The sequence below is a fragment of the Poromitra crassiceps genome (assembly GCF_964638095.1).
Source record: "Poromitra crassiceps genome assembly, chromosome: 12".
NCBI classification, from domain to species: domain Eukaryota; kingdom Metazoa; phylum Chordata; class Actinopteri; order Beryciformes; family Melamphaidae; genus Poromitra; species Poromitra crassiceps.
The window spans coordinates 44,887,150-44,914,522 of NC_139632.1; the positions used below are offsets into that span (position 1 = coordinate 44,887,150).

At 46.7% G+C, this 27,373-nt stretch overlaps 1 protein-coding gene across 1 annotated transcript in view; it reads right to left on the minus strand.

The window, feature by feature from the left end:
• Nucleotides 1-27,373, minus strand: part of LOC310786583 (receptor-type tyrosine-protein phosphatase S-like) — a gene marked incomplete at its 3' end in the record, with an annotated part of 381,361 nt that overhangs the window by 163,621 nt on the left and 190,367 nt on the right. The window contains 2 exon segments of the mRNA XM_083647811.1: nucleotides 4,216-4,233; nucleotides 14,156-14,344. Of these exon segments, the coding sequence (XP_083503937.1) occupies nucleotides 4,216-4,233; nucleotides 14,156-14,344 (207 nt within the window).

The window sequence follows — 27,373 nt, forward strand, 5'->3', positions numbered from 1 at the left end:
GTGTGTGCTGTCATCTTTAACTCATTGAGTGCCAGCCACTTTTGGAGAACGGATGCTCCCAGTGCCAGAGTTTCAGAGCGTTTTCAGTGATTTCTCGAGGCCCACAGAATATTGTGTGATATTACTATGTAAACACCGAACACGCCCAAAGAACGATGAGACTCTCTTCTATCATCAGCAAAAAAAAGTTTATTGATATCATTTTCCGTTCTTTAGTTATGAGCCGGAGAAGATAGGTTGATTTCACCAAAAAGAGACGTTTCAAACTTAGAAGCTGAGATAATTAGCCTTTTGTGAAATGAAGCATTTCAAGCACATGACTGACTCTGAAGCTAATATTTTCTGATGTGACACCTCAAAAATAATTTCCTTCAATAAAACAGTGAAAACAAAGGAATTTTGTTTGGCAAAATAATATTTTTTAGATGCAACCAGCAGCGCTGGCCCATGCGTGCGCTGCTGGTTGCAGCTTCTTGCTGGTTGCAGCTTCTTGCTGGTCTTGATTTACTGCTGGTGGGCATCAGATATTCTAGCTTGCAAGGATGAGGTTAGGCGCACTTCCACCCGAGACAGCCCAACAGGCTGGTCCGGTGCTCTCAGAGAATGGGCAAGTATAAACTTGAAAAAAAACACTTTAGGTCCAAAAAAACCCAAAGTAGGCCACTGGAGCACACGGATCCTTTTTGAAAAACTTTATTGAAAAACTTCAATAAACAAGTTTTTCAATAAAGTTTTTCAAAAAGGATCCGTGTGCCCCAGTGGCCTACTTTGGTTTTTTTTGGACCTAAAGTGTTTTTTTTCAAGATATTCTAGCTTGTTTGCCAATCCTGTCCTGCTGTCTGGGTCTGTCTGGGTCGGTGTTGTATGCTGCCCTGCGTGCCCCCCCCCCCCCCGCAACTGCAAACCCCTCCTCCGTGGGTGTGTCTCTGGTGGCTCTCTGCTGAGTTTGCTCTGCACTGAAAAGTGCGCTACATCCAGCTTTTTTACAGCGTTCCGCGTGTATTTGTCAGCGGCTCCCATCGCTTCCAGTTGAGAATAATAACAACTCCACAACTAATCATGCGGATGGGCTATCGCAGCGGACACGGAGGGGCTCAATTGTGGCAGCAGATTGGCTGCTGCAGGCACAGCTAACGTTATGCTTCATGCATATCGATGCATACCGATGCGATTTCCGTTTCCCCATGACTTTTTCCTCGCCTTTCTCTAATCTGGAGAGCACTGTCGCCACCTCCGTAAAATAGGGTCCGTAAAATAGCTTTTACACATTCAACATCCACCATACTTTCACAGGAGATGGATCTGGCTTTGATCCACGCCCCACCGTCAAAAAACGCAATTGACGACAATCGTCGTCATTGGCACTCTACGTTAGTATTTGAATTGACGACGATTGTCATCATTGGCACTCAATGAGTTAAAACTGGTGGTCTAATACAATATTACCCCCAACTCCTTATGGCCCATTTCCACCGTCTCGCTTTTTTGTCTCATTCCACCGATCAAAAACCTGGCCAGCCCGGGTCGAGTCGGGGTTGAGTCGTGCTAGTTTTGGTCCCTGCTTTGTTGAGGTTCTAGCGCTGTGGACCCGGGTACCATACGGTGATGTGAAAACACTGCAGACGACTGATTGGTCAGGCAGAATCATGTCTACTCTTATCTACTGTCAATGCTGGATACCAGTTTAGTGGGGATTACCTTCTCTTCTGTTATTTCCATCAGTCTTTTGTGTTGCTGCCTTCGGCTCTGGTGAAATAAAATTGATCTCCTTACTCAGCTTAACATGACGCTGGTTTTCAATTGTTTTGAGAGAAAAAAAAATCCGCTCCTCAGGAAGCCCTTTGTAGCTGTCTGCAGCGTCGGCTCTGCTAGGCCGCAGGCCGGGCTTTGGTGAAGCCGCGGTCTTGCCTGCTGAGAGGCCGCCGGGGTAGAGGCTTCACTCTGTAGCGCAACCATCGTCCCTCGCACCCGTCCCTCGCGCAGCGCATGTGAGTTTGACTAACAACAAAGTGATATCCATTCTCCTGGCCGATTGTCACATTTGCCCATGTACACTGTAGGTCATTTAGAGGCACCAGTATTTCATAAACAATTTAAAGGTTCTGTGTATGGATTTAATTGTAACGTTATGTTACTTCGGAATATGGGCGGAGGGCAGATATGCGGTCGCTATGACGACCAGGTGTGGGCGGGGGCTGATGACCAGCGGTGGAAGCAAAACGTCCTTCGGGTGGAAACAAGTAGAGCCGAGTGGTGACGAGCTGTGCAGGGCTGTAAAATGTGGTGGAAATGAGCCAGTACACCTCCTTCTCATGAAAACACCTTGATCTCAATGACCTACTATACTATCTGCTATCCCCCCCCCCCCCACACACACACACACCCACCCACACACCCACACACCCACACACGATCTACAGGCGGATTCCTCCGGGAAGGGGGGGGGGGGGGGGTCGCGCCTTTGCGGGTTACTAATCTCATTATGCAAATGCAGAGTTCATAAGTCACGCTGGCTTTTGTTCGGGGCGATATGATTTATGAGACTTTCTTATTCAAACATTAGAGACGCCGGGGGGACACGAGCGGGAAGCGACACTCGAGGGGTCTGCTGAATTTACTGGAAGAAAGCCAGCCTTCATGAATACGCTTTACGACGCGCTCGCGAGCCCAGACTCCCGTCACGTACGTGCATGTAAGAAACACTGCAGGATGGGAGAACTTAATGGTACAGAAGTCCCTCTCTTGTCACAATGAATCACCTCCTAAAGCTGGAACAAACCTGTCATCGTAAAAAAAGGCAAAAGCGCTCATCCCATCCCGCTGAATATGAGGACATATTCACAGCCAACTGGGATGTTCACTTACCTGCTCAACCTGCAGAACAACAAGCCATTTTACCGCAAACACACAAAGTCAATTGGGAGAAAACTCTCCAGAAACAAACCCCGGTGGATATTATAACTACACTTTAGTGAGAAAGGCTTAACCGCAGCCTCGTTCCCTCCCCAGCCATTTTCATTTATTACTTATTTATAAATTTATTTCCGAAAGATGGCCGTAGCACATGGCAGCCGCCCCGCAACGGTTTATTCTCCTTGCGTTGCCGCGTGCCGCAGAGCAACAGGCAGGGAGGGAATGAAATCACATGTCATTTATGCCGGCGTCTTCTCCGACATTCCAGGAGCATCTCCCGTCTTCCCGCCAGGAATCATGAAGCATTAACATACAGAATGTGACCATCACACTGAACAGGAGGATATCAAGGCACAGAGGGGGGAGGGAGAAGGGGCGTGTTGGTAAACTGCCCTACAGTTTACACCAGTGGTTCTCAACCTGGTGTCCCGGGACGACCAGGGGTCATTGAGGGCGTTCCAGGGGGTCTCCAGGCAGATTTATGAATTTTTAAACTTTTTTGTCGACCACCCAAATGGCTAGTGAATGTTCAAATTTGACCAGCTACCCAATAGATTACCATCGTTCTGTTTTGTGTTTTGTTTTGGCCGGTGGGTGGGTGAAGAAAATCTACTGGCCATTTGGATATACATGTATTATGCTAATTTTGTACATTAAAGATAGTCATGGAATTCTGGACAAAATCATATCTCTCTAACAATAAAAAATATTCTCAGATTTGGGTCCGAGAGACAAAATCACATCAAACATGGGTCAAAGGCTCTAATGTGTCTTAAAGTGGGCGTCTTTGATATGGAAAAAGGTTGAGAAACACTGGTTCACACAGTGTTTATTAGCCTAGCTGGATCGACAAAGAGCCCCCCCCCCCCCCCCCCCCCCCCGATGTCCAAACAACTTCAATGTCAGAGACGCAGAAGCAAACAAACGTCATAACAGCTCGCTCCCAACCAGCAGCACCATTTCAACTGCTCCGTCATTTCCTGACGTTGATGGGGACGGCTACGCCCCCTACAGGACGAAGAACTTCACACCAACGATGAAATGCAACAGGGGCGGGAGAAGCACATAGAAACACGCTCACGGAACAGACAGACGCACACGGAACACACGACAGAGACATGAGATGTTCATGTTAGTGGAAACAGAAAAGTATTTTTGATTGTATTGTTTAATGGGGAAACCCACTTCATTCACTCTCCCCTAATGAGCCAGCTGGGTGGTGTCAAGGGTGGTTATGTCTGGTTATTTGCAAAGTTAAAGTTTTTTTTGATGTTTTGTTATTGTGATGGTTAAACGTCTTACCTCGGATCGGGGTACCCTCTGGAGGAGATACAGAAACGAAGACACAACATCAGTTTAGTTCAAGGTTAATGTTAGTAGTAGTTAAGAGGAGTTATTTGGTTTGGAGGATGGGTCACTGGAATTAGATGATCAAACCACTGACTGAGTTCTTCTAAGGCTCTCAGGGAAAAAGGGGGCTTATTTGTAGGGAAAAAGCAAACAGAAACAGGCGCTCTCGCTGCTGGGCTCACAGACGACTGAGGATCTTGGTATGGCTGACACACACTCCATGGCTTTATCTCTCTATTCCTCTCTCCCCCTCCTCTCCTCAGACATATTAAGGGAGGAAGCCCAGTGCATTGTGGGAGACACGGGGTCTTGGCGTGTGTTTTATCACGGCTGCAGCCCGGGGTGATAAGGCAGGGCTGGAGAGGATTGGCCTTAAGTAGATGTGGATTGCTCCAGTGGCATAAGCCTTTTCCCAACCAATTGACCTGAACTGGGGGAGGTCAGTCAAACGGTTAGGGGGCGCCACTCTACTGGCTCTCAGCGCGGCTATGGAGCACACTTACTGAGTCTGGACTGTACTACAGGCTGTAGCTTCAGGCAGCCATGAGCTAAATGAAACAGATTGAACTTCTTATTTATCCTACGAGTCGTAAACCTGCTTAACTGTGACAGATAGACCCCCCACCCCCTTCTCTCTCTCTCTCTCTCTCTCTCTCTCTCTCTCTCTGGTCATTCGATCTCTCTGCTGTTTCCATTGTTTCAGCTCACTGCGTCTCATATGTTTCTGTCTTCTGTGTTTATGGTGAGTCTACATTACCGTATGTTATATGTTTGACTGCAAGCCAAATTTGCCATTAGGGACAATTCAATGTTGAGCTGAGCCAGCCCTGTTCTGACATACAACACATCCCTTATAGGCAGGGCTTTGGTGTGCCAGCTTAACGCCAACTCCCTCTCTGCCAAGCATTTCCTGTAACTGTCCTTCTGCTCTTGGCTTTCTGTCTTTCTACCCTTATTTTATAGACGTTCCTTTCTCCTTTTCTTTGCCTCTGCTTACTTTATCTGTCCCTCCACTCCCGTCTGCCTGTCTGTCTGTCTGTCTGTCTGTCTGTCCGTCTGTCCGTATGTCTGTCTGTCCCTCTCTCTCCTCCTCCCTGTCTTAAGTCTTTCTCTCATCCCCTCCCTCTTGCTGCCTCTCTCTCTGTCTCTCTCTCTCTAAATCGAAGGATGACTCACGGTAAACTGACAGCGCAGTCAGTGCCCTCGGCTGCCCCGAGAGAGAGAGAGAGAGAGAGGGAGAGCGCCAGCAGGGCGGCGACAGCCCAGGAGAGCTGCCCTACTTAGCACAGAGGGCCTGCGTGCACACAGCGCGGGGTCACGGCTATACACGCCGCCTGTTAACGCCCAACAGCGTGCGGCCCGACCCCTCTTTGAGTGCGCGTTTGTGTGCGTCAGAGAAGTCAAGTCTGTGTACGTGCATGAATTTGTATCTGCCAGCTGTGACTAGTGACTAGTGTTTAAGATGCAAAGTGGCGTCGGCCATTTCCGAATGCCATCCAGTGCATTGGGGGTAGGGGGGGGGGGGGGGGGGGGGATTAGATTTACAATGTCTTCTGGTCAGGTTGTTGCTGCTGCTCCGCACACAGAGGTGTCCTTTGTGATACCAGCAGCGAGGAAGCCGTCACTGAGGTTGAAGTTCTGCCTGGTTCTCACTTCACCCATGATTAATTTGCCTTCTTGTTGTTTCGGAGTGGCTGCGCACTGTGCTGCATCGTGCTCATGTATACATCTTCACAGTACGCCAGTGAGTGCTAAATGTCAAGGAAAGTCTGCTGTCGTTGCCTTTAACCATACAATACACTATATATATATATATATTATTAATTGTTTTTTTTCTTTGCTACGAATGTACAAATTAAATTCTATGATGAAAGTGGAAAATGTCGTTCAGATTGTGTGAACCATTTCTGGGACACGTCATTTGCCAAAGCCTTTTGTTGTGGGCGATCGCCAATCATGCCTCATCTGTGTGATGTCCCTGCTCTCTATTAGCATCATTCAGTAGCCATACATACATAATGTACACAGTTATGATCCATACATAATGTACACAGTTATGATCCATACATAATGTACACAGTTATGATTGCTTAAGTGCAGGGTCACTGAAAAACCAGGCAAAACAACAGGGACAACTTTTTTCTTTAATTTTCCCATTTTCGAGAGCATAATCAGAGGTCATCACAAGACAAAAGGAGAACAGGTTTATGGGAAGGTTACGTTGTTAAAGTTGTTAGAGTTTGATTAGGGGCTGCAGGAAGCTGTTGGTTTATTTTTGCTTGAGTTGAGTTGGAACTTTAGGCGTTATAGGGGAGTTAAGGGGTTACTAATTAAAGGTTAGATTAGGTTAGGTGAGGTTACGGGTCAAGTTAGATTAAGGTTAGGGTTAGGTTAAGGTTAATAAAGCAGGTTTGTAAAGGGGAAGGCCGTCACGTGTGGACCTGGGTGCCAGAAGAGGGGCTGAAAAAGAGAGTGAATACAGGGAGGTAGAGGGAGTGGAGAGGTAGTTCAGTTCAAAGGCATTGGTTCCAGAAAACAGATGACAATACAAAAGAAAATAAATAAGGAAAGGGAGGACTTAATCAAAAAAACAATGTGAGTGTGTGTGTGTGTGTGTGTGTGCGTGCGTGCGTGCGTGCGTGCGTGTGAAGACGACGTAGAAATCTGCTGAATTGAACTATGGTTCTGACCGCTTTATCCAGGTCAGGGGATTACTAGCCGTATATCATGTGATTCAATCACAATGGTAAATCCACCTGTATTACTGGCCTCATGGCCAGAAGCTCCACATCTAAGCTCCGGCCAGCCAGTGGTTGATCAGCTTAGGGTGACAATGACCTACATATACCTCGAACAGACTCATGACCTCATGGCATTATGGAATCCAGCATGATGTTCTCCACATAGCAGCTACCACGCAGCTGTTTCTGTAAGAAGCCCCTCTGAATATATGAAATATATATATATATAATATATATATATGATTGAAGGATGTAGTGTGGCCAGAGGCAATCTGGCCAGAGTTGGTGCCCATCTGGGTGCGAGGCGGGCAGGATTGCGTGATGGGCCGGGTGTTAGGGTGTGACCTCCCGCCGCATGGAGGACTGGCTGACCTTCTCATCGCCTTATGGGGTTATTCCATACAAAGAGCTGGCCTCGTATGGCCTGGTGCGGCCGCCCAGCGGGGCTGGGATTTGCCTTTCCATTACAAAAGAGCTACGTGCTTGAAGGTGTGTCTTCATCAACCTGGTCACAAAGCAGCAGCAGCGTGGATATGGCTGTGTGACTGTGACTAGTCGCTCACGGTCAAAAGTCGTGGCTAAAACGGTGGATAAACGTTGCCATTTCCTATAAGTTCTTCACAATAAAAGCCTTCCATTAGTGGAACACCTTTATTATTAAGCAGTTACATATCACGGCTCAGAGCGATGAGGAAACTGTAATATAGAGCCGATATCTTTAAGTACTAAACCGAAACACAGGAGAGGGTATTGTATTCAGAACTAGATTTGAAACCTTGACATAAAGAAAGGGCTTCATCTTGATCTCGTCTCCACGCGCTCTCCGTCTCTCTCTAGCCTCTGGCTAATCTGTTCTGGCTGACAAGGCCAGCGAGGGCCTGGGGTCTGGAGCCATGAGGGCCTGGGGTCTGGAGCCATGAGGGCCTGGGGTCTGGAGCCACGGGGACCCCAGGGGGAGAAATGTCAGACTCCCCCCACACCTCTGGAGGAGGAGCACCACGGGGGGGGGGCTGCACACGCAAATATCACAGCCCCGCCAGCACAGCATGGTCTGGCACATACGCAAGCAAGTCAGCCAGCTAGTCAGCTAAGCAGAAAGCCAGAGCTGGATGCTCCACCCTCCAGTGGATAAATCCCAATGTGTTTTGTCTTATGCATTTGTCTGAGGCATGGCATAGCAGGCATGTCGGAGCAGCGGGTTAGCGCAATGCTAAACCGTGCAAAGCGGGCGTCACGTGACACAGGTGGGGGGATTTATCTCCAGGAGCCAGGAGGTGGACTGAAGTCGGCTACCTCCCCTGCTCTCTGTTTCCTCGCCATCCACGCCAGAGGAGCCATCTATCCCAGAGTCCCCCCTGAGACGTGCGAGCGTGCCCGGAGCAACAAAAGTAAACAGGTAGCCCCGGGGGGGAAATTGTCAACAGCAATCTGACCGAAGGAAGAAACCACGAAAAAGTACCCAAAAATAAGAGCAGACGAAAAAAGATACCTAGTATTCAGCATCTTAAACAGCCAGAAGAAGAGTTCTATTTTTCTCCCATTGGCTTTTACCAAATGCATTTCGCCATGCAGGAGTGTGTCTATTGTTACACAAACGCTGGGTATGTGCCCAGACATCAGCGGCGGAGATATCTCTGGCTCAGAAAGTGAAAACTAATGAATGCCTCAAACACCAAAGCAGAGGCTTTTGGACGGGACGATACAAAATTGAAAATAGAAACATCACAGCCAAACCTGAACACGGTCTTGAATTCTAAAATGTAATTTCATTTTTCCTTTCAAGAGGAAACAAGAAAAACTATTGGAATGTTTCCTTTTATCTTTTGTTGCGCTTGAAGCGTGTCACTTTTTTGGAAAGGGGGGAGATTAAAGATGGCTCCCGGAGCTGCCTGAGGAGGACATGAGACGATGGCAGGCAGCAGCTGAGGGGGGCCAGGGAGAGAGAGAGCGCAGGCAGGCCTTTTTCTCATCAGCAGCAGCTGAGGGGGGCCAGGGAGAGAGAGAGAGCGCAGGCAGGCCTTTTTCTCATCAGCATCAATTCTCCCCCCCGGCGGCTGAACGAGCTTTCCAGCAAAGAGGTCTTGAGCAGGAAAACCAAGCCCTCAAAGCTAACATTACCTTAAGAGAGGTAATGTCCCTCTCCGTCCTCATACACACACATATACCTTCGGCTGGAAGGAGCTTCAACAGCCTGGGTGTATTTGTGCAGCAGCAGTTCAAAAAGAAAGTCAAGGAGGAGGACAAAATGTGGCCAAATGTAAGTATCAGTTGAGGCCTCACCTTGAGGTGCGGAGGCCACAGAGCCTCCACTAGAGATCTGTGAGCCGGAGGGGATGTGGGCCAACTTGGCAGGAGAGAAAAAGGCTCTCCTGAGAAAATATTTGGCCGAGGCCAGTGTGTGTGTGGGGGGTTGTGTGTGTGTGTGTGGGGGGGGGGTGTGAGGCCAGTGTGTGTGTGTGGGGTTGGGCCGGCCGCAGCGTGGGAGCGCAGGGTTCAGAGCTGCAGCGCCCCTCGCAGCGTGGGAGTGCAGGGTTCAGCGCTGCGGCTCACCCTCACCTGGAAACAACTCCACATTCTCTGGACCCCCCTAACACCAGCACTCGCTGCACTTTCCAAGGCTTTCTTTTGACGGGAAGTTGTTATTGTGAAACCCGGGTTCAAGTGTTTGGAACAGGAAAAGCCTCTCGTGTGTGACGGCCGGGGCAAAGGTTCGGCTCTGCCCAAACCCTCAGGAGTCTTTTTATAGGCCCAAACATGTTTGCGAGAAACCTCAAAATAGGCCACGACTGCACAGGAATAATTGTCTGGGATTCAAACAGAGAGCAATTATTTCCTCAAAGCCCGCTGTCTCGCAACACAGAGCGGAGGGAACCGATTGGACGCGACGGGGGGAAGTGGCGGCGATGGCGGCCTAAACCCCGGAAAATATGGTCAGGGACAGCCAAGGAAGCAAGGACTACCGCCAAGGTACTCTTGAGCAAGGTGGTTCACCCCCCAGACACTGCAGTGGGACTGCTTAATGGCATCCAGGGGAAGAGTGCGGTAAGACTGGTGCAGTTCCCAGGTATGAATGTTGCTGAAAAAAGAGTGTACGTTTCCAGCAAATCTTCCCTTGGTAAACAGGGATAAGGGAAATATAAAATATAAAATTGAGCTGCTTATAGGTGGACAGCCAGATGCATAACAACTTCCCACCACCCCATGCAGCTTACGCGTCCTCAAGTCACCTCTCTGCTGGAAGTTTCTGTGTGTGCCGTGTGTGTGTGTGTGTGGTGTGGAGGACAAAATAAAATAAAGTTAAGGAGATGGAGAAAACTGAAGAGGAGAGAGAAGTGGAGGTGGATGAGGCGGAGGGGGCGGGGGGGGGGGGGGGGGTGAGCAGGGGACGCATGCATTTTGGAAAGTACTTTAAATATGCCATCTGATTCAAGGAGAGTGGGTGGGCTCACTGGGCTTAGCAAGACACTTACCAAAGGTTTCTGGAAAATGACAAAGGAGCAGGAAAGTCAACAGAAAAAAAGGGGGGAAGAACAGAATAGTTCATTTTAGGGTGAGGTCGAGAAAAGTTGCTGAGAGAAAGAGAGTTGCCACCCAAGAGTGGAGGAACCACACGTTTAGTTGGGTCTTTCCCCCACCGGCTCCGTGCTTTCACAGTTTTCATCAACATCAGGCACAGTGCAAGCAGCAGTCAAGATATTTTCAACTAACCGCTTGTTTAACATAAATTCTATATTGGACTTAAAAAGAGAGGCACAGCTATCATCAAGTCTGAAGCGTTTAGGTTTTTTTTTTCCAAGTCAAATGTGTCAACTGTAAAAATGTTATAGACAAAATTGCTGAGGTTAGTTAAAGTTGAGGTTAAAGAAGTTAGTCTTATATTAGTAGTATTTTAGTTGCCGGTTTCCGGTTAGAGCTTATGTTGTTGGCCTGCAGGAGGTCAAATGGAGAGTGTCGAAGACTCTGCGATGTGCGGTGAGACACATCAGAGTTTCAGACACAACAAATACATGGAGAGAGAGACACAGAGAGACAGACACAGAGACAGACACAGAGAGAGAGAGAGACAGAGAGAGACAGAGACACAGAGAGAGAGAGAGATAGAGAGAGAGAGAGAGAGAGACAGACAGACAGAGAGCAAGGGAGCAATCCTTTCATTGAGACAAGACTGAAGACATAGTGAAACAGTGCAGACAGGTGATGCAGACACAGACAGAGGGGAGACACCAGGGCAGGAAGATGACTTTGTTTCCCCGCCAGCCAGAGTGTCTCGTACTCAACGTCCATCAGTCACTTCCACCATTTCCCCAAACAACCAGACCTTCACACAGAGCTGGAGCTCAGGAATGATGATTGGTGTCCCGCCAACATGACTGATGGAGCTGACAAGCTTATAATGTACCAGCACTGGGCTGTTGGCTGCGGGTGATTTCCGACCCTGGTAAACACAAACACCAGAAGACTCACTCCATCACCAACATGATCCAAGTCATTGGGCCCATCTAGCCAACAGTTTGAATAGCCTTCATCCGTTTATAAACTGTCCAAACCCAGAGGAGCATAACTGCCAAAGTTTGTTATTTTTGCATATTATCAGTTAGGGCTGAATGATACTACAATCTGACCCAAGAACTGCAATACCATACCAAGTACTAAGTAACAGCTGGGGTACTACTGACATGGACAGCGGTTTGTGCTGGGAGAATTACCCAACATCGTATTATGCAGTATATACACGACACAAATACTTAATATACATTGTATTTTATTTTATATTCTTATTAATTCATTTAACAGGGACCGTGTACAACACAGTAGTTGTGCCAGATTTAATTGACATCTGTGGTCCCTGAGCAGGAAAACATAAAAAAAACCACAATACAATTAACAAACTGATCAACAACCCATCGCATAGGATGATTCACTTCATTACATACAATCCTTGTAGGAGAACAGTTGATTCCATACGAAGGTTCAGCCATCACATTGGTTTGTCTGCAATGTATTAAGTGCCGCTTTAAAAATACTAAAATGTCTAAAATGTCTGATATACTAATAACAAGATCAACCTATCAAAAGATATCTTGCAGTTTGGTTTTGCCTCTGACTGCTCAAAACACTGGATGGTAAATACTTGTCAGTATTTTTGATGTGGTATCATGATACAGTACTTGTTATTGTAGTGCAGCATCCAAGGGTAAAACTGTAATATCATAACAACCCTATTATGGACGCCTGTGACACTTAATCAATGAGGTACAGTGTGCGTAACCTGTTGAGGTTAAGGCAGGGGAGCTAGCTGGCTGGGAGTGAGAGCATGAGAAACCTCTTCCTGAGAATCCCCTACGGTGGCTGTGTGTCCTCAAACTCAAGTCAAAGCGCTGGCTGGCACAGCCTTCTCCCTCCAGAGCACTCCAGGATGGTTTGATATGCCCACAAGGAGGCGTCTGTCCACTAACAACAGACAAGAACGCAGCACTTACAACGTTGTACGACATCGTCCCACAGAGAGCGCTAACACACTTGCGATATATCTTTGACAGTTTTGATATGTGCTAACTACTTCAAAGCCAAAGGTCTGCTTCAGAACTAGAGTGCAACAGGAAGTCAGCGAGGAAAGGCTTTTCATATTTTGGAGGGTGCTGTTTGCTCGCTGTGTCTGGCAAGGATAAAAAAACAAAAAAAAAGATGTGAGAGATTGATTGTTTTAGTGTACGGGTCACGAGGGCCACAACTGGAGCAGAACTCAATGGCACAGACAGACTCTTTATTTAGTGGTGTCTACCCTGATTTACGCTTGCTGCAGCACAGACTCTTTATTTAGTGGTGTCTACCCTGATTTACGCTTGCTGCAGCACAGACAGACTCTTTATGTAGTGGTGTCTACCCTGATTTACGCTTGCTGCAGCACAGACAGACTCTTTATTTAGTGGTGTCTACCCTGATTTACGCTTGCTGCAGCACAGACAGACTCTTTATTTAGTGGTGTCTACCCTGATTTACGCTTGCTGCAGCACAGACAGACTCTTTATTTAGTGGTGTCTACCCTGATTTACGCTTGCTGCAGCACAGACAGACTCTTTATTTAGTGGTGTCTACCCTGATTTATGCTTGCTGCAGCACAGACAGACTCTTTATTTAGTGGTGTCTACCCTGATTTACGCTTGCTGCAGCACAGACAGACTCTTTATTTAGTGGTGTCTACCCTGATTTACGCTTGCTGCAGCACAGACAGACTCTTTATTTAGTGGTGTCTACCCTGATTTATGCTTGCTGCAGCACAGACAGACTCTTTATTTAGTGGTGTCTACCCTGATTTACGCTTGCTGCAGCAAATCAAATAGGAGCCATTGGATTTTTCTGATGGTGACAAATCATGGGCCTAAAATATCTAGGCCTTATTGCCCGGGGCCACTCAGGGCCACTCCAGAGCCTGTACTTAATTAGCTCTATAATTAGACTTTGCTTTACTGGCTCTCTCAATGGAGTTGAATCAATGGAAACAAGACAACACATCCAGCACAGTGGTGGAATGTGGACCTCGCTCTCATTCCCTATGACTTCTGGGACGTAGTAAATCATCAGACGCTGACCTCAATCAGTGCTCCTGCGCTCCGAAAAATGGCGCGTTATTTTCGACACATCCGTGTGTTTAGCACTCCTCTCTTACATGATTGTTCTACAAGTTACAGGATATTATATCAGTTAAATGTTTTGAATGTAAATTGAATGTATTCTATTCTATTCTATTCTATTCTATGGGTTGATACATTTCCTCAATCTCTTGGGCAACACTTTCAAAACCCATTGGATAATGTAAAAAAAATGCACTGGTACTGTAGAAACACGGCTGTTTTTCCTCCTGAAAAGTGGCCATTTTGGAGAGACAAGGTTTTCACCCGATGTGTTTTGTGTTGCAGTAACACACTTTTGTGTGTTCTCAAACTAGACAAATGTTGAAAATAACTGACAAATAACATATTTATTTAACTAATTTATGTAAACAATCTGGTCCAAATCAGCCCACGAGGAAACAACCTGCTATAAACTATCCTGGTCACAAAGAAACAACCTGTTAACTATCCTGCTCACGACTGGCAGAAGCCTCCTGTGAAAAGAGACAAAGTGTTAAGTTAGCAAGAAGTCTTCCTTACCTGAACGCAGCTGTTTGATTCGTCCGTTACTTGCGTTGGGGTCGATGGGCAGGAAGTCTTTGAACCAGGTGATTTCTGGGTCGGGGTTTCCGCTGGCGGCACACAGCATGGTGGCTGTCCGCGTGCGCTCCACCACTTTGAGCTGAGGGCCCATGTCGATGTTAGGGAAGCCAGCCGGGAGAAGGTCCTCTGTGAAGACAACAGGGTAAAGGGGGCATGCTGTAAGCCATCTTGTTTTCAATTACCTGAGCATTGGTTTACCAGCGTCCATTCGGTTGAGAAGATGTCATCTCAAAGAAAGCTCCACCCTCCAATACTCTATTTTGTGATACCTTTTTGTTGTATACAAGTTCCCTTAATCTGCCTAAAAAGTACAACAAAAGTCCTATAAAATGACTGTAATCTCTCTTGTAATATCAGTCATTTTGGTGTCACCCGAAATAGTCTCATTTTGGAACAAAAACCGAAAAAGCAATCTGCCTATTATCGTACCTTCTTCACATTTACTCTCTGGCTAGGAGCAGTTTTTATATATACAGTATTTTGGCTGTCTCATGTAAGTAGGCTGGGTGCGACATTTCAGAACAATTGGTAATTGTGTGCTGTGGATTTCAGTCTATTACACAAATAACGCCCTGATCATGAGGTGTGAGCTACAATGGGGATTCTTTCCCTTAAAACCACCTACTTACATTTAAAAACACAAAACAAGGCTGTATGCTAACGCCTCTGTACAGTGAAATGTATTGACATCATCATCATCATCATCATCAACAACAACATCAACAAACTTTCCAAAATGCCTTATTCCAGTATATTAATTTTTATGTTTTAACCCATGGAAAAGTATTATTATGCGTATTTACAATAATTGTCAATGGCTTCATACACAGGTTAATACACTGGAATAAGGCCCTTGTAAATTAAAGTGCTACCATAAGCCTTGCAAATCATCCAATCACATTCCCAAATCCCTCAAAAGTGTCACATGGTTTACAAGAGGTTTACCAGAGAGAGAGCGTAAACACTGGTAGTCGGCGCTTTACTTAATCTCTCATTAGATATTCTAATCCCAATTGACTTTGAGTTGACAGACACGTTGGGAGGATGATATTCCAGGTGAATAAGCCAACAGAGGAGATTACAGTAGGCATGACTAAACATATCAACTGCATTACACTGAGAATGTGGCTGAGCAGCTAAGGCGAGCAACACGCCTGCCTTGACTTCCTCGTTGTCAGCAACCGAACTGGCAGTCTGTGAGAGAGACTGGAAAGTCACATCAACAACCATCATGTGTCCCCCTGTTGAAGTGCCCTAAAGCAAACCACTGAAGCTCTTTTCACTCATGCCCGTTGTAGTTGTTGTTGCTCTGGATAGAGATAGACTCACTCATGCTCGTTGTAGTTGTTGTTGCTCTGGATAGAGATAGACTCACTCATGCTCGTTGTAGTTGTTGTTGCTCTGGATAGAGATAGACTCACTCATGCTCGTTGTAGTTGTTGTTGCTCTGGATAGAGATATACTCACTCATGCTCATTGTAGATTGCTCTGGATAGAGATAGACTCACTCATGCTCGTTGTAGATTGCTCTGGATAGAGATAGACTCACTCATGCTCGTTGGAGATTCTATTCCGATTCAATTCAATTCAATTCCGATCCGATCCGATCCGTGAATTAGTGCCATATCGGCGTGGTAAAGCCAGTGAGATGCTGGCCTGTGGTGCTGCAGAGGTCGCTCTGCATCCAGAGAGCGCTGACATCATGCCAGCCGTGCAGACATCATGGCGGCCGCCGCCACGCCCGGGGAGCGCTAAATCGAGGGAAATTAGGACAGTGAGTTGAGTCACTGTCCACAGCCTCTAAAAGCGGTGTATGTCTGTCTGTCTGTCTGTCTGTCTGTCCGTCTGTCTGTCCGTCTGTCTGTCCGTCTGTCTGTCTGTCTCTCTGCATTTAATGGACGGAGAGGAGAGACATAATAATCTACGTTCCTTGCAAAACAATAAGACTGAGCTCCAAAATCGCTATGGTCTAAATGAATCAAGTGATATTTCTTTATTTCTTAATTTTCCATGCTGCTTACGTTGAGTGTTTTCAATTGTAAGAACAGCAAAAAGACAGAAGGAATTATAGGATGATAAATAATATTGGTAATGTATTAGCCCTAAAAAGAAAATTGATTTCTGTCTTTTTCAATACTTTTTCTTAAACTATAACTTTCTCGTAAGTATAACTGCTTGTTTTCTGCCTGGTGGGGTGGAGTGGCATAGAGAGGTGGGGAGTTGATATATGTGCATTTTCAAATCTTGAATTTTGTAACAGTAAAAGACATAAACAGCGGGAGAAAGGAAGGCAGAGACAGGGGGCCTCAAACTCGGGCCAGACGGGTTACCTCCAACGAAGGCTGACACGAGCAGAGAGTTATGAATATTTTAACGCTTGGTTCAAAGAAGCAGCGGTTTAGGCTGTTTTGGGCTCGGCGGTGGATCTTGTGCATGGATTATTAACCAGCGCCCCTGTATCATCTCTTTGTATCTGCTTCCCCTGACGTGGAAAGCTACCGTTCACTTTGAAAAGTTCAGGACAAGACGGAGCAATGTGCTCTCACATTCCCCACTTTGGCATCAATGATCTATATACAAGATGCCTTAAAAGGTTCCCTACTGAGTAGCCCTCTGGATACTTGTGCCTGTGTGCCCGGCCAGCTGCTCTCTGGATGATGATGCTGCGTCTGATGCGTTTGATGTTCTTGAGGCCTATCTGTGCTTCACATCGCATTAACTCTGCCTCGGCGGCGTGGAAATGGTAGATTGTGGGCTGCACAGAGCACGGTAATGAAGCTGAAAACAGACACTGACTGATTGGATTTGAGGGTAATGAAACTGGGCGCGCGACAGAGGGGATCTGCCGGGGGGGAGCGCGCGCGGCAGGAGGTGGGCGAGCGAACAAACGAACCTAAACGGCAGCAAAGCAGACGCGGGGACGGTGGCGTCCTGCAGATAGTGTGCTATCGCAGCGGCAAGTCTCTCTCTGAATAAACGCCGCGTGTGTCGCTTACTCGCTTCCCCAGGAACAGAGGCTGATAGCATCTTTCCCCCCGAAGCGCACAGGCTCCGTGGATAAAAGCGCCCATGCAAAAATAAATAGATGTCTCATGGAGGGAGTGTTAGTTCAGGGTTAGCTAGATGTCTCATGGAGGGAGTGTTAGTTCAGGGTTAGCCGGCCGCGGTGTGACGGAGAGGCTGATAGCATCACAGAGTTCCCTGAGGGCTGGTCCGTTCCCTGAGGGCTGGTCCCTGAGGGCTGGTCCCTGAGGGCTGGTCCCCGCCCCACGACTCCATTTCTATGATGCATACTGCTGTTTCTGTCAGATGACCACTCTTCACAGGACAAATGGAATGGGAGCGTGTGCAAACTCAACGGTCGACGCGACAGCGCCGTTTATTTCTCCTTCATCACTCGGACCGACACTCATCACGCTTGATCTGTATCTACAGATTCTGTATCTACAGATTCTGTAGTGGTGACTTGAGCTGTATCTACAGATTCTGTAGTGGTGACACGCATGCTGTCATTAACGTTACACCCTGCAGCCCATTCTACAGTTCACGCTGACCTTTTTTTTGTTTTGATCTCATGTACACAAATGAGTCAGTGACTTTTCTTCTGTATTGTTTCCTTGTTGCATTGTGTCACTGGTGTTGTATCACTGTACAGTACTGTATGTTTGATGTTGTATCACTGTACACATAAGCTACAACAAAACTTTCCAAAGGGGACATCTGTGATGATTTGAATATGAATGGTACTGCTGCTCACCGTTTGGGTTTAAAATGTCGAGGGAGAAATTGTAGTCTTCTTAGAGAGTGCCAAGATATTATATGGCTTATGCTAAATACTTATCTGTGACAAGCTACATCAATTAGATACATAAGATCCTAATTTTTAGCAATGTACCATCGTTACTTCTAGTGCAGTATTTCAAATTGCACTCAAGCTTTATTATTAGATAGACAGAGCCTCCCCCCCCCCATATGGCACTACTACATGCCATCATAGCTTTTCTTGTTTGGTGCCAAATGTGCTGCCAAACAACGCTCATCCATCAAAAACGGCAGGCAAGGTGTGTGTGTGTGTGTGTGTGTGTGTGTGTGTGTGTGTGTGTGTGTGTGTGTGTGGGGGGGGGGGGGGGGGGTACTCTCCCCAGCATGCAATCCAGGTGCCCTCACCTCAATCAACCTCCAGTGTTGGTCCGCTTTGTCTTATCAACGTGTTACCAAAGTCATTTCTGATGTCTCATTGACTCTGAGATTGGTCAGAGGCCGACAGTTCCTTAAATATATATATATATATATATATATATATATATATATATATATATATATATATATATATAGTTATAATATACTGTATGTATGGTGAGGACTGGCCATGAGGACTGGGCATACTGTATGTATGGTGAGGACTGGCCATGAGGACTGGGCATGCTGTATGTATGGTGAGGACTGGGCATGAGGACTGGGCATACTGTATGTATGGTGAGGCCTGGGGATACTGTATGGTGAGGACTGGGCATGAGGACTGGGCATACTATATGTATGATGAGGACTGGGCATGCTGTATGGTGAGGACTGGGCATGAGGACTGGGCATACTATATGTATGATGAGGACTGGGCATACTGTATGGTGAGGACTGGGCATACTGTATGATGAGGACTGGGCATACTGTATGGTGAGGACTGGGCATACTGTATGGTGAGGACTGGGCATACTGTATGGTGAGGACTGGGCATACTGTATGTATGGTGAGGACTGGGCATACTGTATGTATGGTGAGGACTGGGCATACTGTATGATGAGGACTGGGCATACTGTATGGTGAGGACTGGGCATACTGTATGTATGGTGAGGACTGGGCATACTGTATGTATGGTGAGGACTGGACATACTGTATGTATGATGAGGACTGGGCATACTATATGTATGATGAGGACTGGGGATACTGTATGGTGAGGACTGGGCATACTATATGTATGGTGAGGACTGGGCATACTGTATGGTGAGGACTGGGCATACTGTATGTATGGTGAGGACTGGGCATACTGTATGTATGATGAGGACTGGGCATACTGTATGTATGGTGAGGACTGGGCATACTGTATGGTGAGGACTGGGCATACTATATGTATGGTGAGGACTGGGCATGCTGTATGGTGAGGACTGGGCATACTGTATGTATGGTGAGGACTGGGCATACTGTATGTATGGTGAGGACTGGGCATACTGTATGTATGATGAGGACTGGGCATACTGTATGTATGGTGAGGACTGGGCATACTGTATGTATGGTGAGGACTGGGCATACTGTATGTATGATGAGGACTGGGCATACTGTATGGTGAGGACTGGGCATACTATATGTATGGTGAGGACTGGGCATACTGTATGGTGAGGACTGGGCATACTGTATGTATGGTGAGGACTGGGCATACTGTATGTATGGTGAGGACTGGGCATACTGTATGTATGGTGAGGACTGGGCATACTGTATGTATGGTGAGGACTGGGCATACTGTATGTATGATGAGGACTGGGCATACTGTATGTATGGTGAGGACTGGGCATACTGTATGTATGGTGAGGACTGGGCATACTGTATGTATGATGAGGACTGGGCATACTGTATGGTGAGGACTGGGCATGAGGACTGGGCATACTGTATGGTGAGGACTGGGCATGAGGACTGGGCATACTGTATGGTGAGGACTGGGCATGAGGACTGGGCATACTGTATGGTGAGGATTAGCATATGGGCAGCTCAGCTTGATCCTGGCTGCTGCTGTGATCGACTTTAGGCAGCAGAGACAATGGCTGTGACACTGCAGAGAGCCATGCTGCTGTCAGATCAAACAACACTCCACTGCAAATGACATGGAGAATACACTGACAAACATGTGCTCCTGAAGGCATCATACAGTATAGAATACACTGACAAACATGTGCTCCTGAAGGCATCATACAGTATAGAATACACTGACAAACATGTGCTCCTGAAGGCATCATACAGTATAGAATACACTGACAAACATGTGCTCCTGAAGGCATCATACAGTATAGAATACACTGACAAACATGTGCTCCTGAAGGCATCATACAGTATAGAATACACTGACAAACATGTGCTCCTGAAGGCATCATACAGTATAGAATACACTGACAAACATGTGCTCCTGAAGGCATCATACAGTATAGAATACACTGACAAACATGTGCTCCTGAAGGCATCATACAGTATAGAATACACTGACAAACATGTGCTCCTGAAGGCATCATACAGTATAGAATACACTGACAAACATGTGCTCCTGAAGGCATCATACAGTATAGAATACACTGACAAACATGTGCTCCTGAAGGCATCATACAGTATAGAATACACTGACAAACATGTGCTCCTGAAGGCATCATACAGTATAGAATACACTGACAAACATGTGCTCCTGAAGGCATCATACAGTATAGAATACACTGACAAACATGTGCTCCTGAAGGCATCATACAGTATAGAATACACTGACAAACATGTGCTCCTGAAGGCATCATACAGTATAGAATACACTGACAAACATGTGCTCCTGAAGGCATCATACAGTATAGAATACACTGACAAACATGTGCTCCTGAAGGCATCATACAGTATAGGCTTTGAGAGGTTTCAGAGGACTCAAGGACCCAATGAAATCTGCTCAACATATTCACCTTATGTAGAAGAGCCCGTTTGGCTTGAGAGACTAACAGGAAGTGTGATCAGAAGCTCCGATTGTATTTACACTTCCTGTGACTCATAAACCTAGTCTGACTCATAATGTGCGTCAAACTAGGTTTGACCAGGTGAGTCAGACTACTTTGAGCAGGTAAAACAGCCGGCGTTTTGAACAGAAAGCCGTGATACAATGGGTCAAGTGGGCGGGGCTACAGATACTTTAATTACAAGGTCAACTTTCAAGCTACGTAAGAACTACAGCTGGCTCTTTATCTGAGTGGCATGACTCCCATGCTGAGCCTCCTGCAGTTGACCTTCTCATTTTGTTTTAATTTGTTATGGTCATTCTCTCTGGATTTGTGTGTGTGGGTTTATCCCAGCATGTGTCGTCATTATCTGTCATTTCTCTCCGCCGTTTAATGTCATTACACAAGTGACAGGTGCAAAGCCTTTAATCACGGCCCGGTTAGCCCCGCCGCAGGGCCCGGGTAGCCGCGCCGCACGGCGCTTCATCTGCCGCCTCACGCCTGCTGCTGTGTCCCGCTTCAAACAGGCCCACCTTCTACATGTACCTCATCCGACTCGCACGACTAATCCTATTTCCACTGATTCACTGCTATCAACTTCTCTCTCATTCTGGCTCATCTAGGCCTGGTACAGACACACTGTTAGAAGACAAGTCCTGCTGTAGTGCTAGTGTCATGCCCTAACCATTGAGCCACACAGGACCATGATAACATTACATGTGTTTAGTGCTAGTGTCATGCTCTACCCATTGAGCCACACAGGACCATGATAACATGACATGTGTTTAGTGCTAGTGTCATGCCCTAACCATTGATCCACACAGGACCATGATAACATGACATGTGTTTAGTGCTAGTGTCATGCCCTACCCATTGAGCCACACAGGACCATGATAACATGACATGTGTTTAGTGCTAGTGTCATGCCCTACCCATTGATCCACACAGGACCATGATAACATTACATGTGTTTAGTGCTAGTGTCATGCCCTACCCACTGATCCACACAGGACCATGATAACATTACATGTGTTTAGTGCTAGTGTCATGCCCTACCCATTGATCCACACAGGACCATGATAACATGACATGTGTTTAGTGCTAGTGTCATGCCCTACCCACTGATCCACACAGGACCATGATAACATTACATGTGTTTAGTGCTAGTGTCATGCCCTACCCATTGATCCACACAGGACCATGATAACATTACATGTGTTTTTGATGGACACGTTTATGAAATGCAGCTTACAGCATGAGCCCAATGCAGCACAGTGAACCCCTCTAACCCTGGTGTGGTGAGTGCCTCGCTCTGAAACAGTGTCTTCAAAGCCAGTTGGACTGAGCAATCAATTATCATACAGAGTGGATGGAGCTAGAGAGAGAGAGAGAGAGAGAGAGAGAGAGAGAGAGAGAGAGAGAGAGAGAGAGAGAGGCTGGGACTGTGGTAAATGCCATGGGGGGCTCGGCCGTCCCCCGCACCTATTACTCATATTATTATTTTCACTTACCGAAATGATTTAATTTCATCAGCAGCCTAATCAGGTTAACTGATTACCCTGCTGCACCACGGCACAGACTGAGACCAGGGCTTTGAGGCTGCAACGCTGTGCAAGTAATACCACAGAGAGATCGCCGGGAGAGGGAGGGAGAGAGAGTAGGAGGTGGAGAGAGAGGGAGAGAGAGTAGGGGAGGGGGAGAGAGAGGGAGAGGGAGAGTATGAGAGGGAGGAAGGGATGGTTAGGGGAAGGAGGTAAGGAGAGAGAGAGAAATAATGATGGATGAATAGGGATGGGACACGCATGCGAGCGCACACACACACACACACACACGCACGCACGCACGCACGCACGCGGAAGGGAACTGGTGGGAATAGCATGATCCTCCCACGTGCTACGTCCTGCCGGTGAAGCACCCCGCTGTCAGGTGAAAAGAAGCGGGCTGGCAACTGCGCATGTGTCGGAGGAAGCATGGTGCTAGTCTACGGCTCTCTCTACGCCATGTCAGCTGAATAATGCGCCTGTTACACAGCCTGCACTCACCGCCCCCCACAACCCCCCAGAGATGCCCCATACCCCCATTGGTATTCTCCACACTCAGCCACACCAGCCACCAAGGGCAGCATTCACATCCAACTCTCCAAAAATACACACCCAGAGAAACCCAGAAGACAGGCTGAGACAGACAGAGAGAGAGAGCGAGACAGAAGGAGAGAGAATCAGCGAGAGAGAGAGAGAGAGAGAGAGAGAGAGATGATGCAGAAGTTTGCAGCATTCCAGATTGCACTGCAAATGAGTTTGTCCGGTCAGCATTTTTGACCATATGGAGACCCCATAGGGTGAACCGTCTACTTGGTTTTGCATTTATTTTATATACATTATTATTTACTGTAACGTTTCAAATGGAATTCAGATTAACTGTAAGTGGACCCTGGAGCTTTTTCGCTCCTTGGGACTGAGAAAAAAAAGAGAAAATAGTTAGAAAATAGTTTGTTTCTGTTACTTTTGTACATAGTGCGTCTGTCCCGTAGGCAAAAGGCCACAGGCTTGATCCTGTAACAGCATCCTTTATCAAGACCCTCTCCTACCTGCCCGCACATTAAAGTCTCTCTGGAGTAAGAGCGTTCACTAAACGGCTCTAACGTAAATCTATGCGAGCGACAATAACTCGAGCCTGGCATACAAAGTGGGGTTCTGACCGTTGGCGGCTGGCAAACGCTTCCCAGACCTCTGTCAACCCTGAACGCAGCCCTTATTAGGGCGCATTCATGAAGCATCCTCGCCACTGGGCTAAACAGCAAGCAGACATCGCGTTTGCCAAAGACAGACTGCGATGGCAGAAATACAGCGATGGGAGCCAAGAGGGGGATATTCTGGAGAACGAACGGCAATAACCACCGCAGGGCGCTGTGGAGGCCACGGCTCCTTCACATCGACGGGGCCAAAAGAATCAATATGGAGATGACTTCAAGGAGTGGAGGACAAGAGGGAACTGTTTGCAGACAGGACAGGAAAGTGTTTTTTGTCTACAGGCAGAGCAGGGATACAGCGTTAGGACACAATTTCCTGTCCATTTTGTCCACAGGTCACAGTGGCTGGCACATGGAAACATTCAGTAGCTGGTGAGATTTAAAAAAAGAACGGGGTGGTACACACAGAAAAGGGCAGGTTAGCGCTTTAATAACTCAAACACCCGTCCAATGTGCTAAAATAAAAACCGACAAATCATAATAAAGAACACTGTTCTTTTTATACTGCTGATATGAAATATTTCATGCATTTTACAGCACCATACAGGTCCTATATGTAAAACCACTGCAGCAATGTGCTATGAAGAAACGTTTCTAAAATAGTACTTTATAAGACCAAAATGGATTCTGGTCATAAAGAAGGCTTTTTGTGTCGAGTGTAGAGTAGTAGACAAATGTGCCGACCACAGCAAAAAAAAATACAGCGGTCTGCATACAGGCTACATATTCCTGGCTGGTGTTAATTTGCCATCATGGTGGCAGAGCAAACCCACTTATCAGCAGAAAGTCCCTTTCTGGAGGAAGGAAGAAAATAATGATTCTTTTCTGAGTGAAATGATACATTTTGTTGAATAGTTTTCAGCGCAGAGCTCATGAAGCTCACTCAACTCAACACATCCAGGGCTCATAAAGCTCACTCAACACATCCAGGGCTCATAAAGCTCACTCAACACATCCAGGGCTCATAAAGCTCACTCAACTCAACACATCCAGGGCTCATAAAGCTCACTCAACACATCCAGGTCTCATAAAGCTCACTCAACTCAACACATACAGGGCTCATAAAGCTCACTCAACACATCCAGGGCTCATAAAGCTCACTCAACTCAACACATCCAGGTCTCATAAAGCTCACTCAACTCAACACATACAGGGCTCATAAAGCTCACTCAACACATCCAGGGCTCATAAAGCTCACTCAACACATCCAGGGCTCATAAAGCTCACTCAACACATCCAGGGCTCATAAAGCTCAGTCAACTCAACACATCCAGGGCTCGTAAAGCTCACTCAACACATCCAGGTCTCATAAAGCTCACTCAACTCAACACATCCAGGGCTCATAAAGCTCACTCAACACATCCAGGGCTCATAAAGCTCACTCAACTCAACACATCCAGGTCTCATAAAGCTCACTCAACTCAACACATCCAGGGCTCGTAAAGCTCACTCAACACATCCAGGTCTCATAAAGCTCACTCAACTCAACACATCCAGGGCTCATTAAGCTCACTCAACACATCCAGGGCTCATAAAGCTCACTCAACTCAACACATCCAGGGCTCATAAAGCTCACTCAACTCAACACATCCAGGGCTCATAAAGCTCACTCAACACATCCAGGGCTCATAAAGCTCACTCAACTCAACACATACAGGGCTCATAAAGCTCACTCAACACATCCAGGTCTCATAAAGCTCACTCAACTCAACACATCCAGGGCTCATAAAGCTCACTCAACACATCCAGGGCTCATAAAGCTCACTCAACACATCCAGGGCTCATAAAGCTCACTCAACACATACAGGTCTCATAAAGCTCACTCAACTCAACACATACAGGGCTCATAAAGCTCACTCAACACATACAGGGCTCATAAAGCTCACTCAACACATACAGGGCTCATAAAGCTCACTCAACTCAACACATACAGGGCTCATGAAGCTCACTCAACACATCCAGGTCTCATAAAGCTCACTCAACACATCCAGGGCTCATTAAGCTCACTCAACACATCCAGGTCTCATAAAGCTCACTCAACTCAACACATACAGGGCTCATAAAGCTCACTCAACACATACAGGGCTCATAAAGCTCACTCAACACATACAGGGCTCATAAAGCTCACTCAACTCAACACATACAGGGCTCATAAAGCTCACTCAACACATCCAGGGCTCATAAAGCTCACTCAACTCAACACATCCAGGGCTCATAAAGCTCACTCAACACATCCAGGTCTCATAAAGCTCACTCAACTCAACACACCCAGGGCTCATAAAGCTCACTCAACACATCCAGGTCTCATAAAGCTCACTCAACTCAACACATACAGGGCTCATAAAGCTCACTCAACTCAACACATCCAGGGCTCATAAAGCTCACTCAACTCAACACATCCAGGGCTCATAAAGCTCACTCAACACATCCAGGTCTCATAAAGCTCACTCAACTCAACACATACAGGGCTCATAAAGCTCACTCAACTCAACACATCCAGGGCTCATAAAGCTCACTCAACACATCCAGGTCTCATAAAGCTCACTCAACTCAACACATACAGGGCTCATAAAGCTCACTCAACTCAACACATCCAGGGCTCATAAAGCTCACTCAACACATCCAGGGCTCATAAAGCTCACTCAACACATACAGGGCTCATAAAGCTCACTCAACTCAACACATCCAGGGCTCATAAAGCTCACTCAACACATCCAGGGCTCATAAAGCTCACTCAACTCAACACATCCAGGGCTCATAAAGCTCACTCAACACATCCAGGGCTCATAAAGCTCACTCAACACATCCAGGGCTCATAAAGCTCACTCAACACATACAGGGCTCATAAAGCTCACTCAACTCAACACATACAGGGCTCATGAAGCTCACTCAACACATCCAGGTCTCATAAAGCTCACTCAACTCAACACATCCAGGGCTCATAAAGCTCACTCAACTCAACACATACAGGGCTCATGAAGCTCACTCAACACATCCAGGTCTCATAAAGCTCACTCAACTCAACACATACAGGGCTCATAAAGCTCACTCAACACATCCAGGTCTCATAAAGCTCACTCAACACATCCAGGTATCATAAAGCTCACTCAACACATCCAGGTCTCATAAAGCTCACTCAACTCAACACATCCAGGGCTCATAAAGCTCACTCAACACATCCAGGTCTCATAAAGCTCACTCAACTCAACACATACAGGGCTCATAAAGCTCACTCAACACATCCAGGGCTCATAAAGCTCACTCAACACATCCAGGGCTCATAAAGCTCTCTCAACACATCCAGGGCTCATAAAGCTCAGTCAACTCAACACATCCAGGGCTCATAAAGCTCAGTCAACTCAACACATCCAGGGCTCGTAAAGCTCACTCAACACATCCAGGTCTCATAAAGCTCACTCAACTCAACACATCCAGGGCTCATAAAGCTCACTCAACACATCCAGGGCTCATAAAGCTCACTCAACTCAACACATACAGGGCTCATAAAGCTCACTCAACACATCCAGGTCTCATAAAGCTCACTCAACTCAACACATCCAGGGCTCATAAAGCTCACTCAACACATCCAGGGCTCATAAAGCTCACTCAACACATCCAGGGCTCATAAAGCTCACTCAACACATACAGGGCTCATAAAGCTCACTCAACTCAACACAT